Source organism: Nanorana parkeri, unplaced genomic scaffold (genome assembly GCF_000935625.1).
Source record: "Nanorana parkeri isolate BGI_ZX_2015 unplaced genomic scaffold, ASM93562v1 scaffold158, whole genome shotgun sequence".
Taxonomy (NCBI): Eukaryota; Metazoa; Chordata; class Amphibia; order Anura; family Dicroglossidae; genus Nanorana; species Nanorana parkeri.
In genome coordinates, this window is record NW_017306426.1 from 985,526 (window position 1) to 998,308 (window position 12,783).

The 12,783-nt window shown below is 44.1% G+C and overlaps 1 protein-coding gene across 1 annotated transcript in view; it reads right to left on the reverse strand.

Moving 5' to 3' along the window:
- Positions 1 to 12,783, reverse strand: part of MGAT4B (mannosyl (alpha-1,3-)-glycoprotein beta-1,4-N-acetylglucosaminyltransferase, isozyme B) — a 354,359-nt gene that overhangs the window by 117,201 nt on the left and 224,375 nt on the right. Inside the window, exon 5 of the mRNA XM_018554441.1 lies at positions 10,226 to 10,272. Within this exon, the coding sequence (XP_018409943.1) occupies positions 10,226 to 10,272 (47 nt within the window). The remainder of the gene's footprint in view (positions 1 to 10,225; positions 10,273 to 12,783) is intronic.

The following is a 12,783-nucleotide window of genomic DNA, read 5'->3' on the forward strand; positions in this document are numbered from 1 at the left end:
GGCTTCTCATTATACAGCTGCGGATTTTATCTTAATTGGAAAGTATTAAAAGAAATGCCTGACACAGACCTGGTGTGGAAACTTGTACCTTATATCATTTCTGCCTGTCTTTCCAGAAATAGTATAGCTTTGCAGGCATGGGTGAAAATTATTCTAGTAAGAGTGAAGAAACAGAAATGACCAGAGGACATTTAAACAAGGATGCAGCTATGCAATTTTTATATCGAAGGCCCCTTTCATATGACCACACTCAATTGCACCGATCCGCTGCTGATTGGAGTAGAACGCAACAGATATCAGTCTTGTAACACCCGTGTCCATTTTGTTTTTTTTACCTCTGATCTGTGACGATCAGGTCCACCAAAATGGAACTCTGTTCCGTTTAAAAATGTTTTTTATTCCTGACCTAGAGGGAGTCAGGGGTAATCCCTCCCATAGAGTTACTTCAGGATCGAATCAAATTCACCTGAAAAACTGACAGGCCGATCTGATTGTACAGCCCGTGTTAAAGGGACCTATGCTGATCACAAAACATGACCTTCTAAGTGTAATTCAACAAAAAAAAAAACTTTTACTACAACTGTTCCTGGTACCCCCATGCCTACACATCTAAAAAGATCAAAATATTGGAAGCTGGGTTTGGTCATTCCACCACTGTATGCTATCACTTAACGGGACTGAAACAGGAAAACATTCAGCTTCGATCATGCAACACCAGCTTCTATTACTCTGCTATTTGTATGCTGTGTTACCAATCATTATGTTACGTTAGTTTTAGCTGCAGAACCTTGTACTTTTGGGCATAATCATTTTGTTTACAGATAGTGGTAAAAAATAATTGCAAAATTGTGTGCTTTGTGTGTCTTTGGACATTGGAACCAATGCTACGATATTCCCCTGCTGGATCAACCACAGGAATTTAAAAAGCTGAGAATCACAATAGTTGCAGAAAATCCACACTAGGGTCCCATAACACCTTGGACAATCTAGAGCAGGGGCGGACTGGGCCGGGGGGCAGGGTGGCAATTGCCCCCCGGGCCTTTCTGATGCCTTTAAAAACGGCCGCCTTAATCACTTGTTTAATTTCTCCCCTTTTGGCTGCTGTATCGGCCGAGGAGGAGCTCCTTGGTTGGCTTTGACAGTGCCCTTGTCAGTAATCGTGCTCCTCGGCACTCGGCAGCCACAGCAGCTTTCTCCGTCCAGTGGCCAGGGCTGCCGAGTGCCGACAGGACGTTACAGGCAGTGCTCTGCTCTTGCACCTGACGGGCCCCATCAAATCAGCAGAGGGGGGGGGGGGGCTGACAGCAGCACGAGCTGTCTGTAGTCAAGGAGGATGGTCCCACCCACGTTTTAATGCTGCATTGCTGCTGGATGAACTTCACTTGTGAGTAAAATTTTAATAAAGTCTCCGGTTTTAAAGTGCTCTACACTTTGTTATGTCTATATACACACATTGTATGTCATGCTACCTGAATGAGAGGACACATTATCACTTGATTTAGAGAAGTCAGCTCTGGCTGATACATCTGGGCTTGGGGCATCCCTCACATATATAAAGGTATCAGCCCTGCCTGTAAGACCTGTCATTTGGGTCATAAATTGAGGTTAGCCTCCCCCCACAGTCGAAGGTGGAGGAGGACTTCATAAATACCGCACTGGTTTAACTGTTAAAGCGCTTGCTCTTGTTTTGGACACTGGACCATTTCCAACTTTTTACTGGAGCATGTTTAATTGTTTGTCCTGTTTTCTGATACAATTTGGATAGTGGATATTGAATTACAGCATGTTACCGACACAGAGGGAGTGATATTAACCCCTTTAGGCTTCGTTCACATCATCAGCAGTGCGTTCCGGTCCGGTTCCATTGCTGGGCAGGAGGGGGCGTGGAGGGCCATTGAAGTGAATGCAACCCTAGCCACGCCCTGTGGCCGCAATGCGATCAACCGCAAGACACATTGTGCCTGCAGTGCGTTCCGTGCTGTGCGATCGAAATAGTGCTTGCAGCATTTTGATCGCACTGCAGGGACAATGTGCCTTGCGGTTGCCGGAGCAAAAAAGGGAGACGGCCGGCAATGCAGGCAGTGCGTTCCGGTCCGGAAACGGACCGGAACACACTGCTGATGGTGTGAACGAAGCCGCAGTGTGTTGCTATATATGCACATTATTTTGGATTGATTTCACACTTGATGCTTTATATGTGATACGTTTTTCTAATTACTTTTGATTTCACACGTGTTTTTGTTATGTTATACCTAAGCGGGTATTAGATTTATTTAGGGAGTTTAAGTAAACGCATGACTTTGTAGCTCAGCACATTATGGCTGTATTCATGGTCCCGCCCACTTGCCATGGTAACCAGTTGATTGGCAGGCTCTTCCCCTCCTTCAGGGATCCAGGCTCCTATGCATTGAAGGAGGACAGGCGCCTGTCAATCAGCTTGTCACTATGACTAGTGGGGCAGGGCCATCCACTGGACATACCATCAAAATGCCTTCAGCCGCAGGAAGGACCGGAGACTTCCAGCACATTTGGCTCCACCCCCTGCAGTGCCAACAGCCGATGGTATCTGGAGCAGGAGTCCTACCTAGAGGTAAGCTGCAAGGGGTAAGAGCTTAGCAGAGAGTAGGGGGAGGGGGGGGATAGCAAAGTAAGATGAAGAGGGATGCAGGGGGTGCAGAGGCAAGCAGTGTAGAAAAAGGGATGTGGGGGGTGCAGAGCTGAGCAGTGTAGAAGGGATGCAGGGGGTGCAGATGTGAACAGTGTAGGAAGAGGGATGCAGAGGTGGGCAGTGTAGGAAGAGGGATGCAGAGGTGGGCAGTGTAGGAAGAGGGATGCAGAGGTGGGCAGGGGAGAAAAAGGAATGCAGAGGTGGGCAGGGTAGGAAGAGGGATAAAAAGGAATGCAGAGGTGGGCAGGGTAGGAAGAGGGATGCAGAGGTGGGCAGGGTAGGAAGAGGGAATCAGGGGGTATAGAGATGAGCAGTTTAGGACGAGGGATGCAGGGGGTGCAGAGCTGAACAGTGTTTGAATAGGGATGCAGGGGGTGCAGGGAAGTATATGTGGGTGGGATTTGTATTGCCCAGAGCCCCATGTTTTGTCAGTCCGCCGCTGCCTCCGCCCATCTCAGCTGCCACTAGCGGGAGAGGGGGACTGCAGAACTGCAATTGACCAGCTACGGGGGACCTAAAGGGAGGTCCCGCACCATCACCAGCAGAAGAAGAGGTCAGACTCAGAGCACCTGAATCAGGAAATCAGATAAACTGCAAGTCCCTTTACTTCCTGTATGACATGCTGACCTCTGACCTCTACATTACACCACTGACACTGTCTGGCTCCTCCCACTATCGTCCCGACAGCTCATAGCCCAGAAGTGGCCTAGGGTGGGTAAGAGTGCCTAAGTACTGGACATGCAGTGGATTTAGGCCAGAACCATGTAGGGAGCCTAGCAGGAGGAGAGTGCCATTCCCAAGCCAGTCACCCCTTTCATGGACTTCCTAGTGAGTCCTCACCTCATGTCAGGCTCGTCCTCGGCACCCCCGGCCGCTCCGGCCGTGACGCCACGCGGGGCTCCGCCCCCTGGGCTCGGCGTGGTTCTTATAAACCCAGTGAAGGCAATCACTCGGCGTTCAGTCAATGTGGAACGTTGAGCGATTGCCTCCACTGTCTCCACTGAACCAGTCCGGCTCCCGCACGCTGCTCAGCCTGCAGTGCACTCGGACACATCTCCTCACTACAGTGCCTCTCAGCCTTTGCAGAGGAAAGACATCTTCACGGGTTTGACACCTCAACCGCAAGTATCAGGGTCCTGGCTCTACATGGGACTACATGTTCAGTTGCCTGAACCTATACTGCTGTAGTATTGCCTGTCTAAGCTAAATACCTGCATCAATTCCTACTGCTGGAGTATTGCCTGTGTAAGCTAAATACCTGCATCATTTCATACTGCTGGAGTATTGCCTGTCTAAGCTTAATACCTGCATCAAGTCATACTGCTGAAATATGTCTAAGATATATAATTGCATTAATCCATACTGCTGAACTATTGCCTGGATGTGCTGTTAGCTATAGTGAGCCCAGCAGCTGTGGTAGTGTCTGCAGTTATATCAATCTGTAGACTCCCGAGCTGTTTCATGCTACAGTCCCATCAGACCCCATTCACATAAAATTAAATTCCCTTTATTCTAGGCTGGGATACATGATGTGGAACGGCTACCTATCGCACTGAGTGTGTAGGGAGTCGCCTGACTGACCCAATCCTATACAGCCTACTCGACAGTTCCGCAGCTGCAGTCCATTTCCCATCATCCCGCTTGACTGTGATACCTCACCCGACCATTCACACTACTGTTACATGGATTGTAAAAGTGTCAGGTAGGGGCAGAGGGAGAGGCAGAGTGGGAGGGGCGCCAAGTCGCTGCACCATGGGCCTCTGGGTTGTACTTGCCCCCTGGGCTAAAAGTTGCCAGTCAGCCCCTGATCTAGAGCATACCCTACATGAGCCCAAATACAACTGAATTATCTCCTTTGCACTTGTCAGGATCTGAACATTTACTTTTTTATTTTACTATTATTATTTTACTGAGAAGTTATGAAATGAGCACTGAAACACGAGGGCTGCCATTGCTGATCTCTGTAAAAAAAACACTTACAGGATTATTCACAAAAGAGTGAAGAGTTTGGAGAAGGCAGGAGAAGTGAACAATCTAGGCCAAAATAGCCGAATTGGAAAAATTCTCCAATTCAGCTCACTTTCCAGTTCAGCTATTTTGTCCTAGATTGTTCACTTCTCCTGCCTTCTCCAAACTCTTCAAGCGCAGCGTCCCGGCTCTCACACTGTCATTATATGCATACAGAGCGTGCCGGTTACTATTTAAACCGGCGCGCTGTGTGCAGCTTCTGAGAAGATGCACTATTAGTGTAGTGGGAGTGATGCAAAATGCGCAGCAGGCTTCCCCGCTACGCTAATAGCGTATCTTCTCAGAAGCTGCACACAGCGCGCCGGTTTAAATAGTAACCGGCACGCTCTGTATGCATATAATGACAGCGTGAGAGTCGAGATGCTGCGCTTGTCGGTCGTTCCAGGGATCAGGTGAGTATTAAAGGGTTATTAAACCCTCCGGCTTTTTTGCATATATATAAGGCTAGCATGCAGGAGATATAGGCAAAAAGTTGAAGAAAAAAAAACCGCTTTAACACGGTTTAAACTTACCCCGTCTTTGCCGCGCGCTCCCGTTCAAAAATTCGAAACTGCTCAGGCGGCCGCAAAGCATCTGGGGGCGGGCGCATGCGCAGTTCGGATTTTCGGCCGGGAGATGAGGAGAGACACAAGGTAAGTCTATGGACGCGTACAGACACCCTGGGACAGGAAGTGCCAGCAACTAAAGAGGAGTCAGCGCTGGATCGGACAGATGAAAACATCAGGAAAGAAGAAGATCGGATAAGAGACATCAGTTAAGGTAAGTGCTGGCATTTACATTGGGGGGAGGGAGAAAACATTTACTTTAATGTCACTTTAACCACTTCCGGGCCGCAGTATGTCTATAGACGGCGGCCTGCAGAAGTGGGTAAAACAAGAACACGGTCAGCCAGAACCAGTGCTTGCACAGCCAGTACCAGTGGCAGCCAGTTCATCTACATCATCTCCTCCATTTAAAAAATTTTTAAAACGAACACAGAGAGGGCATTTGGCAAGCGTTACTTAATGTACCCTAAACGTATCAAAAACACATCTAAAACGCTTCTTAAAGGCGGGTTAGCTACAGGCACGTTAATGGGTGTTCATCATCTATTAATTTTCTAAGCACAGTGAATGAGGGAGGTCTAAATCACCAACACAGAAAAAGCAAGCAGATACACAAGTCAAAACACTTGACTCAGCAAGCATTAAATTCATGGGATAAACAAGCTGGTCAAACAACCAGCATTTTCAGAAGGAGAGGTCAGCATTGGAAGGCTCCACATTCTCTTAGTAGACATTTACTTCAATCACTATCAAGAAGTGCCATAACTTTAACTGTCAGAACAGCCTGGGATTTGGCCTTGACTAGGTTTGGAAGACTGCTATGCCTATGTACAGGCAAGCTCCAGAAGTTTTGCTTTTTAAAAGGGGTCTTTTTAAAAACTGCAACCCCGTCAACTTTCTGAACTCATATACTGCATTCTCAGAAGCTAAGAGACACTGGGCCAGATAAATTATAGAGCCCTGGACTGTGCCATCTGTATATGTGCGCACAAATGGGTGCGCGGTGCACTAATAAATGGAGGTCCCTAATGGGCTTTTCATGTTTATCTTGTTATTTTTTTTATTCGAAAGGCTGATTATTCTTGGTGGCTGTATTCATAGGACAAAGCGAATGTCTGCATAAAACATGTGCTCGGCCACATGAGATAAAAAATGAAAGCTCCTGCTATATTCTCCCTGCATAAAAAGCTCAAGAAAGTCTCATGAAGATTAAACGTATAGGTCATGGGATAAAATGTGAATAGGATTACAGGAATAAAATACTAGCGCATATTCTCATATTGAAGACTGGCTAATTCACTACCAGCTCTACAATATTTGTCATCCTCTTCACTTAACCCCACAGCTAAACCATATAATCCCTCTATGGGTTTGTTCTAATAGTTTCTTTATTAAATGGAAATTAGGTTTCATAACACATTCTTCTTCCATAATCATTTTTAAATTAAACTTTACATTTCTTGACTGAAAGCCACCTGACTTCTTTGGGTAAGGTTCATAACTGCGAGGTATCATCCTTCTCACAGGCATCAGGGAGCAGGTGTATCCCCCTCCTTATCTTCTCTATCTGTTGTCGCTACAACTCTCCCACTCTTCCCTTCTCTTCTAGAACTGTCCACCTTCCACATGGTCATTGATATTTGTTTCCTAAATATGACTACATCACTATGTTAACCATCACCCGTTTAGGGTGGTGTTGTCGGATGATTCTCCATTATCCCTCTGGAAATATTGCTTGTCTACATATTTCAAAGTGTTGTAATCGCTTGTATACCAGGAGACGGTAACCCAAGTGCTCTTATAGATGTATTTTAAATATATGCTTAACAAGTCTAATTTTCTATGTGAGGCTGTTGATATGTCAAGCAACTAGAATTTTCAGACATAAATGTTAGCAGTGGAGAACTACGTGCCTTTTTTCACAACATGTTTCCTTTGTACAAATGCTCTTTAATAAATCCCCCCAACCTCTCTAAATGCATTCCACTAGGGCAAATACCTTCAGCCCCATCCAGTGATCTTTACTGTGTTTAAAGCCCTTAGGCCTTCAACATTATCTTACTGCGGCCCGTGCTGTTATATAGTGCTACTGACGTTCTACTATTCCGCCTACATTGGCTGAGTGGGTGGTAGAGATGGATCGTATTGAAGACCTTGAAAGGCTATTGGCGCTAGAGCATGACTGTGGAGATGAACATTTAATCATGTGGTCTTCTTGGACCATATTTTGTAAATCTTCTGACCTCTGTGATCTGTGTGTGGGGTTATGACTGTGGGCACTTGGGAAGCTACATCTGGTCCTCAATTACTTTGCTTTTTCCTGGTCTCTATTTTTTCTTTCCCCTTTCTCTTCTCTTTCTTTATTCCTTCCCTCCCCCTAGCCCCCCCCCCACCCCCCTCTTTTTTTAAAAAATCTCTCTCTCTTATCATATCTCATGTTCTCTTATCTTTTTCTGGTTTCTCTTTCTAATATTTTGTTTTTTGTTTCTCTTTCTAATATTTTTCAGCTCTCTATCTGCATAACTTTTATCTTGCTCAGGTTGCCTGGTAGTGTACACATAATTTCCTCCACGTCCTGCGTTGTTCATTGGGATAGGTTCAGCCTTGTGTCCCACTATACTCTCCCTTGTTCTTTTTGTTGTGGGTACATTCCTATTGCCTGTAGTCATTTGCGCCCCACTTTTGCAGATGGGCTGCTGACTTCCCTTCAACAGTTTGAGACTTTTATTGTACACTACTTTGTGGCACGGTCTTGTTTATAGTATGTCTTTTGTTCTCTTATCGTTGTTGTACTTTTTGCTTTTGTTTGTATGTGAGTTTTGTACGTTTTCAAAAATGTTGTTTAATAAAATAAGATTGAACTAAAGCCCCTATGCTTTCTCCCAAAAACAGCCGCTTAGTACTGCATACACCCTGCTGCCCCATTTATTCCTGAGAAGGCCATACTCCAAGTGGCCAGTTAGTACAGCTTTTCCACAGGAATGAACAGGGCTGTGTTATGCATGCACAGCATAATGCAGCTGCTTTTGGGAAAAAGGCTACGTGGCTGCAGGTGAGGCCACACAGTGAAGATCACTGGATCAGGGTTAAAGGTATTTGTTCTACACTCAGCAGCGTAAGGGGAATTTACTAAAGGACAGTTGTACATAGGTACAGTTGTACTTTAATGCACTTTTTAGTATCAAGGTAAGGCTTACCAACAGCCAGGCTAATTTAACAATTTTGTACTGTACTGGGCAATCTACAAGACGAAGTACAATTAATTTTGTGATGACATGATGACCCATTCACACTGCAAAGTGTGAAAAGGAATGCAAATGTCTGCAGCGGCTGATATGCGTGAGAGCAGTAAGCTTCTTTAAAGCTACATCTGATTGGAGTTGAGTGCTGAGGGAAGCAGCAGTGATGCCCATATTCCCTGAAGAGATCTTTGACCTCCCTGTGTCAATATTACACTCAGTGGAGCACTGTAGCACTTAAAGTATATTTTCACTTTCGCAGCCAAATTGGGATAACACATATTTTGTATTTGTTCTATGTTCCCATTCACATAGGATAAGCTAAAACAAAAATTAAAAGGTTTCTTGCAGTTTAAATTCTTTTACTTGGGTTAGGATTTCTTGGCTTTATAAGGGTTAACATTTATTCTTGCTTCTCTTCTTTGTAATGTTGGGAGGGACTGTGAGGGGTTAAATGATTACAACCCTGGCTTGTTAATTTAGGGAGTTAATGAGAGAAAAACAATCCTCAAATTGCATTCCTAAATTTTTCTATAAGGACAGATCACTGTGAAGGTGCTTTAAAAAATGGTTTAGGCTATATTGCCTGCTGCAACCCATCTAAAAAGGTAAGAATTTTTTTTTTTAATTATTTTCCTGTATGCTGTGTGGATAGGAAAATAAACACATAGAGGGGTTTTCTTAAATTTGACTGTAAAAGTGGAAATACACCTTAAAGAATAAGTGCATTTCAGAGAAAGCACACCTTTTCTTTTTGCCCCCTCACCTAAGCTAACAGATCCCACCCTTCCCCTCCATACTTACTGAGATCTAATGCCAGGGCTTTGTTTACATCCCACGCAGAAGTCCTCTCGTTCTTGGCCCCGCCTTGACAGTAGAGCCACATAGTCCTCTATGGGATATGTCTTCCTCCGTCTTCTGCGGTAAAGCAGCATAAGGCATTTGCACCTTCTATGACACCGCCACACACGGCCCCTATTTGCACTTTATCCTCTACATTAGTGTTTGCCTAGGATAAGGCCACTTGCATTCCAGAAGCCCATACAGAAAAACTCAAGGTATGTACTGCCATCGTAAGGTGCCTGCATTTGTATGCTCACATTGTTTTTACAATTCTTTACAAAAATAAAAAAATTTCCAATGGCTGGTTTGCTTAATTTCTTACCACAGATCAACAAAATTATTTTTTTTAAAACTGTAAATGCCCAAGAATGCTCAGAAGAACAAGATATATAGGAAATTAAGTATGCAGCAAAGCAAAATGAATTATCACTTGTGATGCATCTATGTTTTTTTAATTTTTTTTTTGCGCTCCAAAGGTAAACGTACACTTTAATTTTCTAATATATGATTTATTCTGTACTACGGTCTATTAATCGTGTTCAGATATTTCCACCTAATCCATTCACTGCATTTTTAATTCTAATCGAGACTGCTGGAAGCAGCACACCAAACACATAAATTAAAATGACAAACTCATGCCAAGATTTTATAACTGTTTCACTAACATTTCAAGGACACTGACAAGAAATATCCACCTTCGCAAGGTATATGTTCTAATTTCTGCTCGCTTCCACCCTCACCATCCTGAAATTACACCTCTGCTACCCTCCCGCTAATGTTTTCCAAATCATATTCCAAACTTGGAGCCAGTCTTGTGTTTAGAAATAACAAAGCATGCGTGGCTGATTCTAAAGCTGAATCATAAATGCAGCAGCGTGGAGACATAAAAGAATGAAACTTACATGCTTTTTATGTTTTCAGCCACAGAAGTCGCGTACTGTGCATCAGTCTGCAGAGAAAGGAGATACAATCTTAGATATATGAATTAGGCATTTCAATAAAAGCATGACAACAAAATTTAAAGGAAAACTTTAAAGCGAAGTGGCATTCATATATAAGAAACACAATTGAATCCAGTTAGGTATTAACTAGAAAATCAATAAAACATATCTTCACACAAACACTAGCATATCTGTTTAAATCTTTCATGATTTAGAAGCACACATTAAGGTGATCACCAAGGGGGGTCGGGATGTAAGCCGCGTTTTGAATTACCATCCAATCTCACTATTAAATGTAGATGTGAAATTATTTGCCAACATCCTAGCTAATCGTTCTTTCCTTACCTGCTGTCATTTGTGTCTGTCTACCAAGTGGGCTTCGTTCCAGGCAGGGAAGCCCAGGACAAGGCCCTGAATCTCCATCATTAGCTCCCCACAAAGTATGAGGGTGTTTTCCTGTTTGTGGATGCTGAGAAGGTGTTTAATAGAGTGGCCTGGGATAATATGGAAGCTGTACTTAGCACGCTGGGCCTTAGGGATAACATGCGCTCCAAAATCATATCCCTTTACTTGACACCTTCTGCAAGAGTCAAGGTAAATGGCCACCTATCAGATGCCTTTTCGGATTACCCATGGCACAAGACAGGGTTGCCCCTTTTACCCCTTAATCTTCATATTAACAGTTGAACCCTTTTTACATTGCTTTAGGGCAAACCCCGATATCTGAGGCTTACGGACGATGGAAAGGAACTCAAAATTAGCGGCTTTTGCCAACAATATATTTCTTTTCCTACCAGAGTCAAATATAACCCTTACTGAGCTAACATATCAGCTAACTTACTGAGCGAACTAGAAGGTTTCAATCCATTTCAAACATTAAAATCAACTACTCCAAATCATCTGCTTTGAATGTTACCTTACCTTTGCACGCTGTCAGGTAAATGTTTTATTTGTTTGTAAAGGGGACTGCCTAAATTATCTGGGTATTCATCTGCCATCAAAATTAGTGGACCTTTATTCCGGCAACTATCTGTGACTTTTATGGCTTCTCTGTCAGGACTTGCTCTCCTGGGACAAACCCTATCTTTCATGGTTCGGTCAGGCAGCGGGGCTGAAAATGAACATCCTTCCACAACTGCTATACGTAATAAGCAAACAGACCCTATCTCTTCATCAGTATCTATCTTTGCCTCTGTTCAATCGCTCTTCCGTTCTTTTATCTGGGGCAAGACGACTGCTAGGGCTAGTCTGCTTACTTTATTGAGACCTAAAAGTATGGGTGGGATTGGCCTACCACATATATTGGCCTACCACATTGGGCTTCACAGCATGTTAAGATAGTGGACTGGAACTTACACTCGACGAAAGACTGGATCTCTCTGGAACAGTCCTGGCTGCTTTTCTCCCTGGCATCCTTCCCTTAGCTACGTGCTGATTATAGTACTAAATCAGTGTTAGCACACCCACTACTTGGAGCTACCTTAAATGGTTTTAGGTCTGAATGTAGGGATTCTTCCATCTCCATTAACCCCTATTCTCATGAACCCAGCTTTTCCTCCTGGCATGGAACGTGTTTCTAGAGAGGGTGCTGGTCTTCACAACAAGTTTACGGTGGCCAGTTTTTTTTGGTAAAGGTAAATTCCGTGAGCCTTGTGATCTGCGGGGTGACTCCATCCCTAAGAAATTCCCACTTTGGTCTTCAAATTCAGCACTACTTGAATGACCCCAAGTTTAGACTATCTTTCTCCAGACTTCTACTCCTTTGGAGTCTTGTCTCTCCAATCCTCCCCTCAGCACCATCTTATCTCGTGCTTATACTGGCTCTTGTTTCACGGCTGTGCACCTACCACAGATTCAGCATGCAGGACTTGGGAACGGGAACTGGGGGTTCAATGCACAGAAGATGAGGGAAATAATCTATACTAGATTACACAAGCGCTCCCGTAATGTGCAGGAAACAGGATAAAAATTGCGGACTTGCTGGTACAGCACACCAGTTCTTTTACATAAGATTATTAACATAATCAATCTCTATTGGCGTTGCTTGCAGGAGAAAGGGACAACACTTCATATATAGTAGGACTGGGACTCCACAACCGTTCTGGAGGGACGTGAACCATATCACCACAGTTGTCCTTACTACTGCGATTGACTACACTCCAGCAGTTTCTTTTGCATCACACCTCTGTGCCGACCGTTGATATTCAACCTCCTTAGCGGTGGATATTATTTTATTTTTTTAAATAAATTCTTTATTAAGGTATATGAAAATAAGGCGTACACATGCATATAATCAAGTCATATTTCCCCACAGTGGGGTCACAGCATATACAAAAAGAGCTTAGGTGGCGGCTAAGACAGAGAAAATCACAAAGGGGGTACGTGGCTGTCCCTGTTTCACTACAAATGGATGTCAAGCTTCATTGATGGTGTCATAAACCATGTCAAGCGTTGACCTAGTCGTGTCTATGCAGGACCACCAATGATGTGGGCGTTGATTAACTGGTACGAACACAAAC